General features: G+C 36.7%; 2 protein-coding genes across 3 annotated transcripts; both read left to right on the forward strand.

The window, feature by feature from the left end:
• The first annotated feature begins 1,773 nt into the window (after window positions 1-1,773).
• LOC147865490 (pentatricopeptide repeat-containing protein At3g09040, mitochondrial-like) lies at window positions 1,774-4,146 on the forward strand. 2 transcript variants are annotated; one of them, XM_087318316.1, is made up of 2 exons: window positions 1,774-2,103; window positions 2,422-4,146. In XM_087318316.1, exons 1-2 carry the CDS (start codon window positions 1,815-1,817, stop codon window positions 3,987-3,989), a joined length of 1,857 nt encoding a protein of 618 aa, XP_087174442.1. In that variant the 5' UTR covers window positions 1,774-1,814; the 3' UTR covers window positions 3,990-4,146. The 2 variants fall into 2 exon arrangements, with proteins under 2 accessions (XP_087174442.1, XP_087174441.1); XM_087318315.1 differs by having other exon boundaries at window positions 1,774-4,146.
• A 1,925-nt stretch (window positions 4,147-6,071) lies between these two features.
• LOC147865491 (tRNA synthetase class II (D, K and N) family protein) lies at window positions 6,072-18,521 on the forward strand. The gene is made up of 15 exons (XM_087318317.1): window positions 6,072-6,537; window positions 7,140-7,283; window positions 8,353-8,462; window positions 8,605-8,716; window positions 8,791-8,862; window positions 8,967-9,058; window positions 9,135-9,255; window positions 9,382-9,504; window positions 9,588-9,783; window positions 15,415-15,602; window positions 15,700-15,771; window positions 15,850-15,948; window positions 16,053-16,133; window positions 17,610-17,667; window positions 18,117-18,521. The coding sequence occupies exons 1-15, from the start codon at window positions 6,091-6,093 to the stop codon at window positions 18,305-18,307; spliced, it is 2,106 nt and encodes a 701-aa protein (XP_087174443.1). The 5' UTR covers window positions 6,072-6,090; the 3' UTR covers window positions 18,308-18,521.
• Window positions 18,522-22,952: the final 4,431 nt, after the last annotated feature.

Below are 22,952 nucleotides of genomic sequence, written 5' to 3' on the forward strand. Positions count from 1 at the left end.
TGAGACAACATAAATGGGTGCACAAAGGAGAGAGACACATACAAACATACCCTAGAGCGGTGAGCAGGAGATGTCGCACAATCGGTGAGCAGTGACCAAGGAGCAAAAAGAAATAAGATGACTGGGGTAGTGATCAAGGAGCAGGGAGCAAACTGAAATTAGATGACAAACATACACGCAAGAGGGAAAAGGGGAATTTAATCTAAAGAAACATAAAAACGTTTTTCTTTTACTTTTTTCCTGCAAAACTATATAGGTAGCCGATTTAGAAAATATGAACCAGCTAGATTCCGGTTGGTAAGAAAACCTGGCCGGAATCAATTCTGATTGTCCCCCACATTGGCCGACAAAAGTTCTAACCTAACTGAAACGTTGTCGTTGTTCTTGGGACTTTGCCCAACACTGGTGTACAACGTTGCCGAAGGTGGGAAACACGGGTGAAAATGGGATAAACACGCGTGGGAAAAATAAGGCCCTTCATCTTGACTCCTCCATCTTTTCGACTCCTTGGTGTAAGAGCTCTATGGTCCCGCTCAAGAGACACACACGCGCGTGTTTATGCGACAACATCCCAACAAATGATGACCATGTCACCTCTTATTGATATTGGTCTTGCACGCCCTTTTGATTCACAACCCTAGCTCTCTTTCGGCAGTGCTTCTGTGTCTTCATTTTTCTCATCCGCAGCTTTTCGCAATTGAGCTGACTTTTTATTGTCCTTCGTACCACACCCTCAATTTATCATTCAATCTTTTTTATATTCCTAGTTTAACTTATTTTCCCACATCACGACACCATTTTTAAATGTTCAAGTTGGGGTGGTTTGTAATCAGTAAAATGTGTTACATGCATTAAGTCATAAGGATCACCAAAATGTTTTATCCATGTTTTGTATGAAGAGATGTCAACTCTACTATGTAGAGATGAATCACATTGACTATTCAGACGTAATGATGTTTATTCAAGATCAATATCAATGAAGGGTTGTAAGGAATTATGCACACGAACAATATATTGTCATAGAGATATTGTATGAAGGGCAATTGATATAAGTGGTTGGTGTATATGCGTATTCATCATATGTGTACAAACTATTATGGCAATCATTATCTAATGTTATTAAACACGGACATGCTAGCTTATTGATGAGGGACTTTAATGCTTGTTGTGAAGCAGGTCAATCAACTACCGTTTATTTCTTGACGTATGACCTAGAGTTGTGCATTTGAAAAATATTAGAAGGACAAGCGTTGCAATGGGATATATGGAAGTTGATTATGAGAATGATCTTGATTCTATGCTTTACAATCAACCCAATATAAGTTAATGTGAACCCACCTTAACCAAATATACATAATGAATCATGAGGGTTTTTCTACCTGAGATACTACATATCATGGTTTCTCATGGTCGAGTTACGTCAAACCATTTTACCATTTTCCGTTAGTGTCTAAATTTACTCGACAATTGAATGAACAAAGTTTGCTCGGATATTATGCAAGCTCCCCACAAAGATTGTGTGTGAGAGAGGGGGCGGTATATTTGTAGTTTCAAAAAAATCAGAATTTGCTTTGTTTTAAAACAGAGCAATATATATATATTTATAATACATATATGAAATTTGAAACATACGAGAGAGACAGAGAGAATGAGAGTGTATCTATGCCATTTTGCTCTGTTTCAAAACAGAGCAATATATTTATATATACATATATCATATTATATATATATATATATACACACACACACATGAGAGAGAGAATTAGTGTATCCATGCCAGTATCTCTCTCCCTGCTTCATCCTGTTAAGAAAGCATGAGTGTAAATCAGAAGATTAAAGCCCTTACAGTTGGAGAAGCATTTCACCTCATACAGGATTGCATCAGAGAAGGAAATATTGTATGGGGTAGAGCTCTATATGCCCTCATCAAGAAGAATGAGCTACATTACAATGCATTCTTAGGTACTCATCTCATCAGAATGTTTGCTTCTTTCCGAAGCTTAGTAGATGCAAACCAAGTGTTTGAAATCCTACCTGAAAAATCAGTGTTCTCATGGAGTGCCATCATTGCGGCTTATGCCGATCTCGAAGAAGTTAGTGTAAGTACTAGAAGAAGTACTTGTAATACCACTAGTAGCACCAGTGGCAGTGGCAGTGGCAGTGGCAGTGGTTGTAGTCAAGGTAATTTTACTGGTAGTAATAGTTGTGATTATATTACTAGATGTAACAGTGGTGGTAGCAATAGTTGTTGTAGTGGTGATATGAGTGGTAGTAGTAGTTTTGGTGATGGTATTGGTAGTAGAGGTGATAGTAGTGGTGAGAGTGCTTGTGTTAGTAGTAATGCAATTTGGCTTTATCGGAAGCTCTGCCTTTCATCTACTATCGAACCTGATGGGCATGTTCACATTGCAGTATTGAAAGCATGTGCCAATTCGGAGGACCTTTTCCATGGAGAGCTTCTTCACCACACCCTCGTCGAGACTGTGGCTCAATTGGAGAGATATGTTGTAAATACTCTTATTGATATGTATGGTAAATGTGGTCAGTTGAAAGATGCCCGATCAGTTTTCGATAGATTTCAACATCGGGATGTAGTAACATGGACATGTATGATTGCTTGCTACACTCGGCATAAAAAAGGTCCAGAAGCAATTGATCTTTTTCAAAAAATGCACGAGGCCGGAGTAGAGTCGAATAAGGTCACTTTTGTAAATATACTTAAAGCTTGTTCCACATTAGCAGCATGGAATCAAGGAAGAAAAGTTCATATAGCAATAGTTGAGGGTGGTTTCCACCTTGATTTGTTTGTTGGAAGTGTTCTTATCGACATGTACGGGAAATGTGGGGCTATTCAGGATGCATACCGAGTGTTTTCTACCATGTCCAAACGAGATGTTGTGATGTGGAATGCCATGTTATGGACATGTTCATACTACGGCTCGCCCGATGATGTGTTCTCACTGTATCAGAGTATGCTAGAGGATGGTATATTGCCAGATGCTATCACATTTACTAGCATTATTAGAGCCTGTACTAGCTTATTATCTCCGAATCATGGCAGATCAATCCATTTATGTATCTGTCGATATGGTTTGGATAGAGAAATATTGGTCGGAAATTCACTCATTGACATGTACATGAGTTGCAAATGCATTGTTGATGCATTTCAGGTCTTTGAACTAATGCTTTTGCGGGATGTAGTGACATGGAGTTCTCTCATTGCTGGTTGTGCTGAACAAGGACGGATAGAAGATACACTTCAATTATTCTTCTGTATGCGAAAGGATGGAGTTGAACCTAACGAAGTCACTTACTTGAGTATTGTAAAGGCTTGCTCCAATCCGGAATCTTTCGATCTAGGAAAACTCGTACATGGATGTATAATTGAGAGTGGTCATGATGTAGATCAATGTATTAAGAGTAGCCTGATTGAAATGCATTCTAAATGTGGTAGATTTGAGGATGCAAGTAATATTTTTGATAGAGGAGAAACAAAGGATGTGGTAGCATATGGTACAATGCTTGCAGCTTGTGCTCAAAATAGAGACTTTGAATCTGCAATTCATTATTTCGAAGCAATGAAACATAATAGCTTGAGTCCGGATGCCAAGGTCTTTGTTTGTCTTCTTTCTGCTTGTAGTCAAGAAGGGTTAATGGATTATGGCGTGGATCTTTTTGGTTCTATTAAGGGGAGTTGTGATCTCCTGCAAAGTTTGTATGTCTATAATTGCATGATTGATCTCCTTGCTCGAGCTGGATGCCTTGTCGAAGCCATGGAATTGACTCTAAGTTTGCCTTTCGATGCCAATGTTTTTGGATGGACATCATTACTAGAGCACTGTAAAACACATGGTCATGCAAGATTAGGGAAAGATTGCTTTAAATCCTTACTTGGAATGGAAGGGGATGAAGCTGGCCCTTTTGTGGCTATGGCTAGACTCCTCACAAGTGTAGAAAACATGGAAGGATTTCAAAGATATACAAGATGAATGTATTGACCTAGGGAAGAAAACGCTTAACTCTTGCATTGATGAAATCTATGCATATGTGACACATATTTATACAAAGATTTGTAAATGCCTTGAGTGTGTATAATTTGGCATAGGTATCCTGTTTGTATATGCTAAAAAATATTATTACCTCATATGCGCATGGAACCTATTGTTATGAGAGGCATGTCTGACTATGTTTTTTTTCGTAACCCTTTTATTACTAGTGGGAAACCTCAAAGTGAGGTGAAAACCCATAAAGAATAAAGAGAAATATACTTAATGCCGATTAGACACTAAAGAGCTTAAAAGCACTCAAAGTAAAGAATGTAAATTTTGTGCCAATTAGTGTTCACATTCTCCTCTATTTTTCTTTGTACAAAAAAAAAAACTTATAAGGTATGGCTATTTCTTATTCAACCGATCCGGATCCGGTTGAGCTTGTCCGCTCAACAATAAGTTACATATGGTGATGATCATCTTTACATTGTGAGTCCCTCAACAAGACGTGTAGTCTTTGGAATCCATGGTTGACTTTAGAAACAATCATAAATGTACAATTGTGGGCAGATATGCCTTGGTACTAGTTGGAGTAAAAAACAAAGCTCAACATTTTTAATGAAGTTTAAGAAAGGAACAAAGGAGAAAATCCTTTGAATGTGCTATCAAAGAGCGACAACAACAATATTAGAGAGGATTTGTGGTGTATTAGTATAAAATTCAAAGTAAACACAAATTGCTCAAGTTTTTTCATTGGCTTTACTACAACTTTCAAAGAGGTTATGATATTGCCTTCTATATATATAGTGATGAGAGTAAGTGGGAAATTGATCAAAATGCCAATTATTTCCTTGCGCTCTAAAAACCATTCTTTTGCCTCTAAAATCTAGCAAGAAAGAAAGAAATCTCCACTAATGTGACCAAATTATGTATTACATGTTAAAACCATGTATGGTCTCAAGCAAGCCACAAGCGAAAACAACAAATACAAGTAGATTTTTAAAAGAATTTTGTTAGCTAGTCATGTGATGTTGTGAACTTAGATGGGGTGAAACCTCCAACCTTTGAAATACCGATGAACAAAATACTACATCTTTGTTTAGTAAGGTCCAAATGATGAGTCGAAGATCTTGTTTTGTTTATTTACAATATTAGGGGTTGGAACATGTTTGGATATATCCGTAATGTAGTTGTCTTTAAAAGGAGATATGAGACGAGATTTTATGTTAAGAAGTTGAAAGGAATTCTCATGTGAAGTTTATGGATGTGAAAGCATGTACGATGCAAAAGAAGCCTCAACAAATGTTTTTGCTTAGTAAGGTCCAAAGAAGATAAGGGATGAAAGACTATTGTGAAATGCACATAGAGAGGATCAAAATTATTATGTCTTGCCACTTCCTCCTGCTTAATTTATAGTTTATACAAAGATACCCATTTGGATGGGTTTGGCTACCAAGTAATGCATGCATACATGCATGAAGGCATGCGCTTACTAAAAAGGTGGCATAAAGGTACACCACAACACGAAGGATTGCACTTGCTAAAAAGGTGGCGCAAAGGTACACCAGACTATGTTAAGAAGTTGAAAGGCATTCTCATGTGGAAATTCTAGGTTTTGGAACATGTACAAGGGGACGATTGCGATCTATGAGAGCCCAGGCGTAGCCCATGGCGAGGATTGAACTTGGGTTCCATCTAGAATTTCCAAATGTTGGAGCATGTACGAGAGAGACCAATTGCGATCAATGAGACAGGGCCTAGGCTCCTAGCCGATGGCGAGGATTGAACTCAATGTTGTGACTCTGATGCCATGGTGTAAACTATCAAGCCACTAGGCGAGAGAAAGAAAGAAGGATATATTAATTGTCTTTTAAGAGGCCAAAATGGCCTATAAGACCAAAACAAGAGAAAAGAAGAGAAAGAGAAAGAAGACTTTGTTGAAGTAAGTACATTAACATAACGTTATGGATGAGGGGGGGTCATTGCCGTAAATTTGTGATAAGGGTAGTTTTGTAATTTTTCTAAAGTAAATATCTCACTCTATCTGTGTGAGGAGGAGCAGAGGAGGGTGGGGCGAAAGCTGGAAGGAGCTCCTTTTGCCATGGCATCCTCAGGAGCTCGTCTCGCCTTCTCTTCCTCCTCATTCTCCCTCATCTCTTCTCGCTTCCACAGGTCTCTCCTCACTTCCTCTCCCTCTTCTGCTCCAATCTGTCGTTTCTTATCACAATCTAGAAGATCTCTTCCCATCGTCGGCTCGTCATCATCATCATCATCATCATCATCTTCCCCGGCATCTACTTCATCTCCATCATCTCCTCCTATCAATATTTCTATTGCATCAAATGCGGATCAGCAACAGCAACAGCAACAACAATCCAATCCTCTTCTACCTGAATTGCTTCAATGGCCTTCTCGATCTCATGGATGTGGAAATTTACGCCTTGATAATGTCGGAGATTATGTTCGCCTTTGCGGTTGGGTCGCCCTCCATCGTAGACATGGGAACTTGACTTTCATCACTCTGAGGGATCATACAGGAATTGTTCAGGTCTTAAATCTTTCTTCAAACATTCTAAAATGATTATTTAGGCAGTGTTTATGTTACATTACAAATAGACATTTTGAATTTAAAAGACATTGAGACATAGTCTAACTATCCACACAGTAACAATAATTCGGTGACCACCTTCCAGTTGCATTATATATGTTTATTTTGCTCCAAACGTTTCTTTTAACCATCAAAATGCACATTTGGTATGCCTTGTCATTGTTTTAATTATACAAGTGCTACAGAAGTTATGCATATATTTTGCTTTAAGGGTTCTCGCTAATGAGGAAATTTTGTTATCTTCTGGATGCATTATGTTTGGTGACATCACTTTTTTAACTATCCAAATGCATAAATAGGTTTTATGTGTTTCATGCTTTAAATATTTTAGAGAATTCTATCATCTGTTGGATGCATGATGTATGCTCATTGCTTGAAAGGATTCTATTAACTATCAGAATGCATATTTTGTATGTTTTAAGGATTGAAGAATTTGCCTAATTATCTAAGTTGTATAGAGTTCCTGTATGCTGTTTATTTTGAGTGCTTCTTCTAAGTTTTAACTAGAGGTTGTACCATCATCCTATGAATGCATTTGAAAGGTAGCCACAGATCCTGAAAACTATCCAAATGCACATTTTGGAGTGGATAAGGTGAGGATAGAGTATGTCATTATGATCAAGGGTCGAGTTCGAGCCCGGCCGAAGGAAGCTTTGAATCCTCGGATGGAAACTGGAGATATTGAGGTATGTTATGCAAACTAGAGTTGGTTGTGGGAATAAAAATAGAGTTTAATGTAATCTGCAGTTGCAATGTTTAAAATTGGCCTTAAAATTTATGAAACATTTTAGAATGAAGCCTAAAAATATCTCCATATTTGTTATAAAACAGTTAATTAAATTAAGAGAGTTTATAAGGACTAACCACTCTATGCAGCGGTGTATGATTGCTTCATATCAAACTACAAAGTATCTTCACTGTTTCCAGATCTATATAAACCAATCCTGTTTGGATCTTTAAGTTGTCCAATGACAGCCAATCTTTCTATTGTTCCCCGATAGATGGTTTGTAAACTTTTGGTAAAAGGAAAATATACAAACCTCAATTTGAACCTGGTATATTTTAGGTTTACAAGAAAGCTAGAGTGGCAAATTTGGACAGCCGTACAAACAAGACGTAGGAAATGTGAGTGCCGAATTCATAAAAGATAGTATACTGTTATCTGGCAATCCAAAATATGATGCTTATACCATGGGATTCAATCACTCATGTCAAATTAGATATATGAGTCTAGTTAATGAGCTTGAACAGAAGGGGCTGACTTAGAGTAGATTGTCTTCTTATTATTAATTATTATCCAATACCTTTAGTTCAGATGAAAGATAGTTCTTGGGGCATGTGTATTGATTATGGCACATTGAAAAACACAGATTTTGGATTCCAATGACTAGTGATATTTTTTATCCGATGGTAGGTTACAACATTTAGAATATTTGATTTAAGAACAGGATATTATCATATTGAAATTAGTTCTGAGGACATACAAATGATTGCATTTCAAGCTACTTTGTCTCTATGAATTTCTTGTAATGCCTTTAAACTTTCTAATGCCCTTTCCAATTTCAGTAGGCACACTGACATGATACTGTACTCTTAAGAATGAACAAGAAGCTGTGTTTTCTAATAAGCCTATAAGGATAGATTGCTTATTAATGCAAAGAAAAGCAAGTTCTTCATGGAAGAGATACATTTCCTCCCACACATTGTTTCCTTGTGTTAAAAATAATCAATGTGCTGAACCCGTTGCAATTGCAGGTTGTTGCTGAAGATTTGCAGCTGTTGAATACTGTTCAGGTTGCTTTACCATTTCTTATCACCACATCTACAGAGTTCAAGGATGTAGTCACGGAGGAAGTCCGTCTTAGGTATGTCACCACACTCTTAAATCACACATGTATGATGTAACAATAAAGAAAAATATGTTTTGTTTCATGCTATTATTTTAGCTTCTAGTGTTTGGTTTATGCTGTTTTTTCTGTATTGTCATACAGATTTGTTTACTCTCAGATATAGACATCTTGATTTGCGACGGCCACAAATGACTACAAATTTGAGGCTTCGTCATAATATTGTAAAAACAATCAGGAGGTTTTTGGAGGATGAGCTGAACTTTGTGGAGGTATGCTTCTGTACTTGTAAAAGTTTGAATTATCTGTGAGGATTTTGATTTGCCAAAGAACCTGTTTTATTTAGATTGAAACTCCCCTTTTGGCGAGGTCAACTCCTGAAGGTGCTCGAGACTATCTTGTTCCTTCTCGAGTGCAGGTAATTATGTAATTTTAGAAATTTACTTCCAAGGTACCATGCCATGTTAATGCACCTATTTGTATAATTTGGTTTCAATTCTGATATTTTGTAAATAACTGAAGCCAGGAGAATTCTATGCCCTACCACAAAGCCCTCAGCTTTTTAAGCAGATGCTAATGGTTTCAGGATTTGACAGATACTATCAAATTGCAAGGTGCAATGCATAATGAACTACAGATACAAATCACTTCCCACATTCTCCATGTCAATAATCAGGTCTTTCTTTTCAGGTGCTTTCGTGATGAGGATTTGAGGGCAGATAGACAACCAGAGTTTACACAACTGGATATGGAGCTAGCATTCACTCCACTTGATGATATGCTTAAGCTGAATGAAGACCTTATTCGACATGTATTACATAATCAGCATGTGTTAAGTCACATTTAATATGCGAAGGAGAATATCTAGGTTGTCACATTTAATATGCGAAGGAGAATATCTAGGTTTGACTTATATGAGCTTAATTGTTATCTTTAGGTTTTTCATGAAATTAAGGGTGTTAAGCTGCCAAATCCATTTCCCCGTCTTACGTACAAAGAGGCAATGGATAAGTATGGGTCAGATAAACCGGACTTACGATTTGGACTTGAACTAATCGATGTAAGTTTGCAATGTGCCATATTCTTAATGCTGCAATCTTCCATTATATTACATGTGGTTTTCATGTTTTCTTGCTGAAACAGGTGTCTAGTCTTTTCAAGGGGTCGAGTTTTCAGCTTTTTGCCAATGCAGTTGCATCAGGTGGAGTAATAAAAGCCTTGGCTATACCTGGCGGAGGTAGTAAGTTTTCAGCAACAGCACTAAAGAAGGGTGATTTGCACCAGCAAACAATAAAGTCTGGTGCAAAGGGGCTTCCATTCTTGAAGATAATGGATGAAGGTACTTGATGCAATTTTTTCTTATTTGGAAATGCAAAACATTGTGTTTCTTTTCCAACATTTGTAGTTTGATAGCACTGCACATCTCTCTCTCTCTCTCTCTGGTAAAAACACACAATAATATTAATAAATGGGTGTCACAATGGAGTACGGTCACCCACTAAGTACACGGGTAGTGGAACATGTTGAATTGGCAATAAACAAGATGAACGCTCCATTGAGGAAAGAATTTCCATTCGCTCCGATAAAAAAATTGCCACATTAGTACTCCCTTCAACTTTTGTAGATATGCTTTGACTCCATGCCTACCATCAAATATAAAACCATTGCACATAGCCCAATTATGACGCAATCCCCAATACCTCAAAAATAGGAAAACTATCTCCATCTTTGATTTTGGGTATATACCTATGTGAATTGTGCAAACACCCATTTTCTTGGTATCAAATAATACCTTGACAAAACTTGCCAAATTTGAGAAATGCAACTACACATCTGACAAACAATTAGACATTGTATGAAACGATGAGTACCATCTTCCATTTGAACAATGCAGAAGAAGCAATTGGCCATTGTTAGTCCACACTATTTTAGAGCTAATCCCAAAGGCAAACCCCCAATCAAATCTCTCCAAATGAAGACCTTTGCTACAATTGGCAATTTAGAATGCCAATTATGTTTTAAGATTTGCCACCATTTGTGATCAAAGTTATGTATTTTCCATTCTTGTCCAACCTTAGGTGATAGCCATCAAAGAGACTCAATGGAGCAATGATACAAGATACAAGAGAATCGCTCTTTTATTTGTAAAAGTAAAGGACCTTGCATCAATGTAATATTTTGTACTTGGTGCCAAATAAACCCATAATTGGGCGGGATGCGTAATAATTGTCCCGCTTCATCAAACTTCAAAATTCTTTGAGATCGAGCCTCAGCTATATCTCCCACCTCTCCCAAACAAAACAAGTGATTAAATTGAGAGCACAATCTCTCCTTTCCAGGCTAACTTAATAACCAAGAAGACCCAAGTAACTCTTTTCTCAAAGAATTACAATTCTCTCTATTAGATGATGGCCAAGATTGTGACTTCCAACACATGAACTTATCCCTTAACTTGCTAGACATCCATTCAATTAATTGACCATTTGTAACATTCATTCCCAATGGATACCCCAAGTGTCGAAAAATAGATCCTTTCCTAACCTCGCATCCTTGCCATCCTAGACATTCCAAATTCCCTTCAGTACATGATATGAGACTAGACTTCCTCCAATTAATATTTAATCCAGAAGGCAATGCAAATTGGTTTTAGACAAGCATCCCCTTCTCAAGTTTCTCACATGAGGCTCATAGAAACATGAAAGAATTATCTGTCAAAACCTGTGCTACCAGTTGCCCCCCAGATTATGCTTGTGAAGAGCCAAAAAAGAGATAAGTCATGTATTATGTACAATATTGAGCCACTTGAATGTGTGGAAAGCTTCAAATATCTTGGCCTTGAAGTTCCTTCAAATCATAGATAGAATGAATGTGCTACACGTTGCTTAGAGGCGGAAAAGCGAGCATATTATGCATTTGAGAACACATGCAATCATGGAGATATTAAGTGTTGGGTCCTCAAGAAGTACCTTTTTGACACTTTGGTGACACCGGTGCTTCTCTATGGGGTGGAAGTATGGGGTGGTAGCATCCCTAAATCTACTCGTAAAAGAGTTTGAAAATGTCCATTGACATTTTCTTACAAAGTTTCTACAAGTTAATATAGTTGTTAAAAAACGCGTATTCTACGTTTAGAGTACGTTTTAGAATACTTTGAAGTATTCTACACGTATTCTACGTTTTAGAACTGCCGTTTTTTAAAATTTGACATATTCTATGTATTCTAAAAATTTGACGTATTCTAAGTATTCTAAATGTATTCTAAGTATTCTAAACGTATTCTAAGTATTCTACACATATTCTAAGTATTTAACGTATTTAACGTACTTTATCTATAAAATACGTATTCTAAGTATTTAAAAAAAAAAGTTAGGATACTTGTAGAATACTTATAATACGTATTGTACGCGTATTTTATGCTAATTATTTTACAACTATGCAAGTTAAGAAACAAACGCCATACATGCTCCTCCTTGAGACGAGATCACTTCCCATTGAGATCTTGGCCATGGAAAGGGTTGTTGAATACATGCCTAAGGTTCAAAAAATCCCACACATCAACTTCCTAGAATCGCATGGGAAGCAAGCAAAAAGATCCAAAAGACGCATGAAAGCAAAATTTTGTGTTTCGGTTGGATGCAACATATGAAAAAGTGGTTTGATGGATGGGATGCAACACATTTGCTTCATGATACATCACTAGATTCCTCTATAAATGAGGCCTTTTCGCAACACCAATATATCATGACATGGGAAAAGTGTGGAGGCTCACGCTTTATACATTATACAACACATGCTTAAGGTTCAAATTATCCCACACATCGACTTCCTAGAATTGCATGGGAAGCAAGCAAAAAGATCCAAAAAGATGCATAAAAGCAAAATTGTGTTCCGATTGGATGCAACATATGAAAAAGTAGTTCGATAGATGGGATGCAACACATTTGCTTCATGATGCATCACTAGATTCCTCTGTAAATGAGGCCTTTTCGCAACGCCAATGTATCATGACATGGGAAAATGTGGAGGCTCACGCTTTATACATTATACTACACATGTTGCACCTAACTACAGAACCATATTTTTTGCGGAACGGGGAAACCGTACACATCGATACATGTTAGAGCCCATTCCGTTGGCTTCTATTCGAACCATTGCTTCCATACGACTTAGCTCACATGTATTGTGATGTGAGACGGGGCATTGGAGCACAAGTGATGAGAGTGGTCGACTATGCATACTTTGCCCTAAAGAAGTTCGAGAGTCTGAGTATCACACTTTGATACAATGCTCTGCCTTTGATCATATTCGACCATGCTTTTCACACATCTTTGACCAAGCCCAATCCTTGCAGGAATTTCTCTCACAACCACAATGTGCACTCTCGATTGTAACATTCATTGGCAAAGTTCTTGAATATCGAGAGCCGCTGCTCACTTTCACACATATCACGTGAAATGTAAATTTTTTGGTCTCATAGGTCATATTTGACCTCCGAAGACGATAATATAATATAATCTATCTCTCTCTCTCGTGGTCTATTAGGCCCAATTTAATGAGATGAATCTATGATGCCCTAATCTTTACTTTATTGCATTAATCACCAATGTCCTAATCTCTGCTGCCTTAATCTTGGAGACCCTAAGATGTGTTCTATTTAGCTCTGATGTCCTAGCCTTTGCTGTGTTAAGGACCATGTATGGTTTTTTTCTCAGTACCTTCCTATCTTGATACATTCACCTTTGCTGCTGCTCTAATATCTTCAATGTTCATGTCTGTGTTGCTTTAATCTTCCCGTCTGAAGTTAAAACATTTGTTCTACTTGAATAGAACACCTTGATGCCATGCACTTTGAATAGAACACCTTGATGCCATGCACTTTGAATAGACAAATAATGAAGATCAGGTTCTAGACAATTAACAAGAAGAGATGTCACCCTTGAAAAACTCCAACTTCATCAGCACTGGTGTCCACATCTCCTGTAAGTCGCAAGAGTAATTTCGAGAGTCTGTACGAATAGTTCTATTGGTCAAACTCCAAGTGAGCACCTTTAAGTTTACAATAATGAACTCTTCCACATTCATAACCTTCCTTTCTAAACCAATGTTTTCTGCATGCTCCAAATGCAACATGTGTCAATTGAGGGAACAGGGTATACCAACATAAACTTGTTTTCAGTGAGAGAGTCAACAGGTGCCCAAGGGCCCACCAAAATTAGAGAAGAGATGCAACATGTGTCAATCGAGGGAACAGGGTATACCAACATAAACTTGTTTTCAGTGAGAGAGTCAACAGGTGCCCAAGGGCCCACCAAGATTAGAGAAGAGATGCAACATGTGTCAATCGAGGGAACAGGGTATACCAACATAAATTTGTTTTCAGTGAGAGAGTCAACAGGTGCCCAAGGGCCCACCAAGATTAGAGAAGAGATGCAACATGTGTCAATCGAGGGAACAGGGTATACCAACATAAATTTGTTTTCAGTGAGAGAGTCAACAGGTGCCCAAGGGCCCACCAAGATTAGAGAAGAAATGCCATCATCAAAATGAGGATCTTCAAGGAAGAGTGGCATAGGAACATAAGTGTTTTAAGAGCTGTTGAATGATGTCGAAGAAGGAAAGAAACAGATTGGGCCACTCCTAATAGTACTCTAAAGGCATACAACATATAAACATTCTTGTGGAATATGATGCAAACCAAATGAAAGATAATGCACTAAGAGAAATGATCATTCAAGAGATAAATCGTGTGAGATCTGATATGCAACATGCTTGAAATGAAATGCAAATTAAAATGAAATGTTAGTGGGGAATGAAAAACTGAAGTATGTTTCCTTATGAGGGAATTACAAGAAGCCTTCAAAACTACTGTAAATCAAGTCTATAATGGCGGTTAAAGAGGTCATTGTTAAAGTCTTAAAAGCAGAAATACGATCAAGTCATGATGAAGTAACCTTGATGAATTGTGCTGTAAAACTCGACGTAAAGAAAGGCCAGAGGGCATAAAAAGTGTTTCCATGATGAAAGACGCTGTAGGGAAGGAAATGCTAATATCGCAGAGGTAGCTAGGGATGTAAAAGCTCATGCTGGGGATGCCCAAAAGGGAATAAAAGAAAATACACCTTGGATAGAAGTAACTAAGAAGCAGAAAAGGGCATCCATGACAAAGAAGCAGCAAAAGAAACCCTCTAGAGGATGCAAAGCCATTGGAAGAAACTTGGGGGCATAGCAAATCCACTTTATATCAACATGGAGGGTTGAATGATTTACGAATCAAAGCACTCATCTTACAGTTCTAGGACATGGAGAAAATGAGCTTTTCTATCTAAAAAGAAAGCTCTCAAAGACAATAAAATATACTTGGATGAGGGTTTCTCACTGACACGAGTGACTCACTGTAGAAAGCAGATGCCATGCATACTTGAGGCAAGGAAAGAGGAAAAGTGGGAAATCTATAGAGACAAAAGAGTAAATATAACTAAGAGATGCATAGTCCTTATTTGTTAATGTGATTGTTTATATGGCTGCTTGCAATGCACAACGGAAATTTATACTTTTTGTTTTGAATAGGTGACCATGTTTGTAATATGTAGAAAGTTTTATTAGTGTCAACAGAATACCATATTGTGCCCTATAAGGTGGACTAATCATCTACTACTCTCTATTCAGTAGAGAAATGTTGTCCATAATCCCTACATAGGCACATTTAAACCATTTAAAGAGCAAACTTTTGGTCAAGGATTCTGTATCATGGTTGCATGAGGAACTTATCATGTATATGATCAGACATGTCTGAGGCCACCTACTGTATATATGCAAGCATGTACCCTAAATTGTTTAAGATATGGCCAGATTAAGTTGAAGAGAGAACTAAAAGCAGTGTAATACAACTAGGATAGTATTGTATAGACTTTTTGTCATAAAATGAGACAAATTTTGTCAATGTTTGATGCTTGGGGACATAATTGATCAGGTGAACTTGAGGGTGTTGGTGCATTAATATCGAGTTTAGACAGCAACAGCAAGGAAAAACTCTTTCAACGATGCCAAGCTAAAGCTGGTGACCTTATCTTATTTGCGGTTGGTGACATATCTGCAGTCAATAAAACACTTGACTGGCTTCGGAGATACATTGCAGAGAAACTAAACATAATAGATGAGGTTCTCTTGCCTTCTTACATCATTCACATGCTTCAAACTCTATGAATACTACACAGAAGTCCAAGTTGCTGACTTGTTTTTCTTATGCTTGTAACAGTCTGCTCATTCAATCTTTTGGATTACAGACTTTCCTATGTTTGAGTGGAATGATTCAGAACAGCGTTTTGAGGTATATGAACGTTCTTGTTTTCCATATTTTATATTTGCTTCCTTGAATCTATGAATATGAATTTTGGTATATGGGCAGGCATTGCACCATCCATTTACTGCCCCCAACCCTGAGGATATGGGAGACCTCAAGACAGCTCGCGCCCTGGCATATGACTTGGTATACAATGGAGTTGAGGTAATGAATGCTTGTAAGCATGTGGTTGCTCAACAAATTGATAGCTATATTAGGAAATGCCAGATTTTTATTCTCATCCCTTTTCCGGTACTTCTTTTGAGCAGATTGGTGGTGGTAGCTTGAGAATTTATCAAAGAGAGATCCAGCAGAAAGTGCTTGAAATAATTGGCATTAGTTTAGAGAAGGTAAGTGGATGTGTGAGTGTGTTTTCTCAATGGGACATTATCTTTGCTATAAGAATGAAGCATAGTCACAGGAGACCATCATTCCAGCCACCTGGGTTTTAGCCACCCCCACATATGAAATGCACATTGTTACTGCATAATTGGCATTTCCATTCCAGGAATGTGGGAGTAATTTCCCATGCTGCAACATTCCAAGAATTCCACGTAATAATAATATTTTCTTTCTCAATCCATCTACTCCTTGATCCAGATTCAATTACTGTTGTGTACAATTTATTCTGGATGCTGCAGTTCCCACTCAACTTACCATTGTTTCATGTCATTTGGAACTCCCATCTTCATTCCCTGCCCTGTATCCTTGCGGTCATGAATTGACAACATGCTTGTGTGTGTGAGGATTGTTACTTAAGGTTAATTCTAACCTGGTTAGGGATGGAGGTTAATACTGGCATTGCATACAAGAGCAGCTGACAATTTTTATTTGATACAGAAAACAGCTGAACCCAAATTCCGCTTTGAAATCTATTTTTGGAGTACATTATTTGACTTTTGTTACCTGTGAAACCCCATAAAATAAATGCTCCGAGGTGAAACTGAAAACTGAAAAGCTATTGTGAAAATAAGCTAGAACTATGAAAAGATTCCCTAGTAATAGACATGACCATCAAAGAGGATGTGTGAGACAAGATGAGATGTGTGTGAGTAGTTTATCTAAAAGTGGCTCTCCAAGCATCATCCCAAAATGGTTCTTTGAAGCATAGTCAATGTCTCCTCCCCATCAGGCTATGTGGACGGCCATTCTGACATTGATGATGGCCTTTTTTCTGCTTGTGTCTGTATTTGAATATCTTCCTATCACATATGCGGCACAGTACAGACCTTGGTGGACCTCTCTATAATAGTCACTCATGGGAAATTGTACTCACTATTGGGATGTAGTGGCACTTCCAGCATTGGCAGTGGGTCCAGACTGGGGGCTCAAACATGGGAATAAATCTGAATTTTCCGGCCATCCCAAGTCTAAAGATCAATATTGAATGATGCTTGAGATTGTTCTTGCTGATATCAAGCCGCATAAGGCACTGTTATAGACACAAGAATATCTCCAGAATAGACTCTAAACCTTCCAGAGCATTATAGCAACAGCAACATGTCATATATCCGGCCACCTCCAGGCCTAAACACTCTTGCCACTGCCAAATCAAGGCCACTGTCATCTGACATCGAGAGATTGATTTTTAAGGTGCTTGCCTCACTTTGAAGACCTCTTCAATCTTGGATATTGTGCCTTTGAATTTGAAACCATTGTCTTAATTTTTCAGTGTTGACAAAAGAATCTTGTAACTTCTTTTTGAAGCTTGTAATTTAATTATTCTACTAGATGAATTTTTCATGTCATAATTGTTTCACCTGAAGCCAGTAGTAGTTAAAAGAAGGTTTAACAGAGTTCTAAAGCTTTCTTGTTCCGTTTCACAGGCAGAGGAGAAATTCGGTTATTTATTAGAAGCATTAGATCTTGGTGCTCCACCTCATGGTAAAACAAATTTCAACACTTGCTAAGTTGATTTTGTTATTGAGGCTGCCTTCAAAGCTTTTCACTTTAATAGATATCTTTATCAAGGATGTTTCATGCTTGTTCCTGGGAAGTTCTTTGGGGTTATTTAGGTGTGTTCAATGCTGTTTGAGGTCTTTTGCGCACTAGAAGTTCTTGGGGCATAGATGAGTTTTATTTTTTGCCTGGTTAGGGCTTCTTCAGTCATGACTAGTAGAGCCTCTTGCGAGCAGAAAATCTCACAGGAGTTTTCACTGCAAATGAACGAATTTGCATCAAATCCGAAGTTATTAAAGTACAAAGTCTAGATTTTCTTCGACCTATACTTGCAAATGACATTTCATTTTGTTGTACATTGTTCTTTTTTGTGTTTTAAGACTGATGCTGTATTTGAGTTCTTTTATGTTTTAATGCTTTTTTTGCTGTTTCAGGTGGAATAGCGTTTGGTCTAGATAGATTGGTGATGCTATTAGCCGGCGAAAAATCAATTAGGGATGTGATTGCATTCCCCAAAACAACAGCCGCACAATGTGCTCTCACCAGAGCTCCTTCCACAGTAGATCCTCTACAATTGCGAGAATTGCACTTATCAACCACTGTCAAAGCGAAAATAGATTCATAAGACCTAAAGTCCTTTCATGGTGAACAATTTTGTAGTTCATTCTCTTCTATAATTCAACATGGTAGTGATGATTGGTTGCATCAGTATATGAACAATCACTTGGCTGACATTGGCAACCATCAATGAAACAATAGGTTCAGGCTACCAAAATTCTTTTTTGAGTGTAAAATTTAGTTCATACATTTTTATTTTTCAACATGGTTGTGGTTCAATCAATATATATACACACACTTACCTGCCTTTGCATTCAGTCAATATAAATACATGTCTCATTCTTTGAATGCCAGCACTTCCATTCCTTGCAAGACATTGCTTATGTTGCTATTCTTCTTGGGTATGATAGGTTTTAATAGGTAACAATTAAGAGTTCAATTGATGACCCCTTTCGGCAAGCACTGTTCAAATTCTCATCTTCATCTCAACAGATGGATGGCGGATTCTGACCCGGCCATAAAGCCTTTTAGTTGGAAGAGTGAAAAGGAACAGCTTCCCCCAATTTCCAAAATTGTGTCCTTTGAGCGCAGCACAGAATACTGCAAGCATTTATCCCCATGGCTGAGCATCAAATTCAGTTATTAGAGTTGCTTCAATGCTTACTAATAATATTTAATACTCTATACACTTGAGGTGAACATTAATATTGTAATCATAGTGAAGGGACTTTCCAATCACATTTCCTCCATTGAAATTGCTCCAATTTGTTCACAAGAATATTTCAAAATTTTGTGGCAGCGAGATGGCAGTCATGTTACGGGCAATGAATCATGCAATGTTTTTGTAGATAGATTCCAATGTTTCAATTTCCTCCCAATCATCAAACTCAAATCAACTTTTGCCTTTGGAGAGGTGCCCCATGTTAAAGATTATATCACGGGTCTTGCCAACCCATTTGTGTTGGGCCATTTGTCCATATTAATGGGGTGAATTCATAGTTTAGAATTTAAAGGAAGTACCTTAGCAGTTTAATAATTCTTTCGGCAAATCAACATCTACAACAAATATTACTAAAGCACTCATGATTGTTTATACATCATGGAATCCATGCGCATTAGCGTGTCTATAGCATGGCTAACCAATGCATATACATCATTCTCAACACTAGAAAATATATGATTAGTAACACTTATAAGTTATGGCAATTGGTAAAAAGTTTTGGGAACTCATTCCTCCAAATGTTTTTGTATGTGCAGAAAATGACCTTATTTGGTGCCACATTATTAATAACTATATGAAGCTTTCCATCGAATTATTGAACTTGATAACATATTGCACGTCAAATTTATTGAAAAGCTTTTGCATTATAAAAACTATCAATATGTATGGGCTTGAGATGTTTTCACTTACCAAGTGGATTGGATGATTTAAGCATTGGCTTGACATAGCGATGATTCTTAATTAGTAAATTAAAAACTACTCATACCGTAGAATTAACAATCGGCAATGGTTCGGTTTGAACCGAACCAAACTGCGAAACCACGACTTAACGGCTTAAACTGTTCGGTTTCGATTTGGTTCGGTTTGGGGGTGAACGGTTCTATTCGGTTCGGATTCAGCGGCTAGAAACCGCAGTTTAAACAGTTTAATGGTTTTTTTTTTTTTTTTTTAAATAATCTTTTCATTTTTAAGCCTAATTCTCAAAATTTAGGGAAATCTTTAAATTTTTAAATAATTAAAATTTTAAATAATGAAAATTTTTAATTTTTAAATTTGAATTTTGACCTAAGTTGAAAACCAAAACCGCGGTTTTAACGGTTTGGATTTTTTAAACAGTTTTGTGGTTCAGTTCAAGTTTCAAAGATTTTAAACAGTTATCGAACCATTGCCAATTGTTACCTAGAATCTAAACATAGAACATCAAGATATCAAACAGTAAACATATAAAAAACATATGATGAGAAAGAAGTGGTAGACAGACACCCCGAGACATGTATAAGTTAAATGTGACGTACAAGAGAGATCATGGTGATACCTCTTCTTGATGTAGGGGAGATGCACGCTAAATCGTAAATATATGATTATCTTTGTTTTCAAAGTTTCTTGTAGTGTTGACAATATTAGTGTAATGTTGAATAGTGATAATGTAGTTACATTGGTTTATTATTTAATTCTTATTGAAGAATTTGTATTATTATATTTGAAAACATAGATAGGGATTTTGGTCGCACGAGTTGTGCTTGACAATATAATATGTATTACAACCATTATAAAATTTCGGAAAATAGTCATTGCATTCTATGAACAAGGATACATTGTGGAGTGCTATAATCCAAGTCATTGAATTTATCATCATTGCCTTTGTTATAATCTTGAAGGGTGATAAAAGTCTTATTCTCGATGGATAGTGTGGTTATCTTTATGTTTGGAGTATGTTGTACTATTCTTTCCATTGTCGTTGTTGTAAGCTTGAAGTGTCGAAATCTTGTTCTCAGTGGATGTTATGATTATATATGATGTAGTAGAATCCTTGTTATTAGTGCATATTATGATTATTTTTTATGCTCGGAGTCTGTTATAGGGCTTGTCATGTGCACGCCAACTCTCGAACAAATAGATGCACACCATCTTGGAAGTAATGACCATAATTGTCTAGGCTTTAACTCTATCATATGATGATGTTGTGTATGGCGGTCTCAATTCTTTCTACTTAGCCTAGGTCACATTGACTACTACTTTCAATGAAATAAATAAAAGAATAAGGTATTCATAAATGTCAACAATCAATGTTAGCCAAATTTAAAGATTTTAAACAATAACTAATATCTAAAGTGATATGGGATTGGTAAGTGAGATTGCTTATAACATCTCTATGAGGAGACAATGTACATAACTTTGTAAATGGGCACACTAGATGAAATGGAATGCCACCGTCATGCCTTGTTAGCTTCACGATTCTGACCGTGGGCCTATAATTTTTTTAGGCTTATGTTGTTATGTTTCTTGTTTGAATTTCTATGCATTGATTTGAATCATTTAATAGATTGTACATTTCATATGCTCTCATCTAGCATTTATTGATGTAATATTGTCTTATTATCTCCTATGAAATGAACAATTCATATTTTTAATTGATTTGTCTTTGTTGCTTTCCCTCTTTCTTGTCGTGCATGGGAAGCTTTGTTCCAACTTGTTTTAGAAAGGTAAGGATCGCCGACATGCACAACATTGGAGATTATTGCTTCCTCCATTCTCTCACAAAGATAAAGTTTCATCCATTTTATTGTAACGATAATACTTGCATGCAACTTTTTTACTATCTTGCATGTTGATTATGTCTAGGTTATGACAAATGTTGTGTTTGTGTACATCTATATTGCAAAAGATATACTTATGGATATTCATATGCTAGCAAAAATTGACATATAGAATGCTTGTGCCTTTCTAGTGAAAGGATGGATTTAATCCGTTACTTGCTAGACTTAGATTTTGTTATAATTCCGGTGTTATGTTATGAAGATAGTTTTAAGACAAGATAGGAATGAGAGACCTACCTACACATAATGACTTGGATTGTGATATGATAAAATGTAGCGATAAGCAAACAAAGCCCCATATTGCTAACGATACTTTATACGTATTGTACTTAAATCTAAGAATCAACAAATCACCGACAATGAGGTTGTCACTTTACAGCAAATGCTTAGAAATTTTGAACGTGGAAAAGCAAAAGAGGTTTTTGACTTTTTAGACATTCGAAGATTAATGGCCTTCACGACATAAACAAAAAAACTATAAACGATCATTGCCTTTTTTAGATAGAGAGATAGGAGCTATTTTTTGTTAATTTACCTAATGTTCAATTTATATATTTTTTGTTAATTTACCTAATGTTCAATTTAGATCTGTATCATGATACATACACATAAATATATATGAACATCCTTCCCAAATTGTATTAGACTGAAACGTGCGTGACCCAAGAAAATCCTTTTTTGAGAAAATAAAAGGTGTTCGGCAAAACCTTATCCACAAAGACATGTTGATTTTTTTCACTATTATTATTCCAATAGAACCAAATCAAGATTGATGGAGAACAACAATGGTCAATGTTATCGAGCATTTTACTTGTTCAGATGCAATAGAAAATATCATAAGAAGATGAAGGACAAGTAAAACTATACGAAGTGAAACTATATTCCGTTGCTTTTCCAGTACGAAAGGTGTGGTGTAAATGGCTTATCATTCAAGAATATGCTTTGGATATTCGGCTACGATATAAGAATATACATATATATTTAAGATCTAGTGAATTACCATGTTTGCTATTTGGTAGGAAAATTAACAAATTTAAGCTCTCAAAATCTTACGGGCACTTAGAACAATCAAGCTACCAATTACATTAAAAATGTTGTGGAGTTGTTGTAGTAAACATGTCTTCACTTCTTCATTGTTAACGATAGATAGGGTTTGCCAAAGTGGATTTCTTTAATTATGATTAAAACTAGCAAGGATTATGATCAATGGCATTATGTCAAGCTAAAATAAATTACAAAGAGCTTTTCTAATCAATGCAACATCAAAGTCATTGCTAATCCATGCCTAAAAAGTTGAATCTAAAAACAATATCTTTTGCTAACGTGAAAACTCTCTTATATTATTTACATACGAACGACAATGCTTTTGCATCATTTTATAACGGGAAATTGTT

Source organism: Azolla caroliniana, unplaced genomic scaffold (assembly GCF_043228905.1).
Source record: "Azolla caroliniana isolate FFs.n. ecotype wild unplaced genomic scaffold, voAzoCaro1.0.p SCAF_4, whole genome shotgun sequence".
NCBI lineage: Eukaryota > Viridiplantae > Streptophyta > Polypodiopsida > Salviniales > Salviniaceae > Azolla > Azolla caroliniana.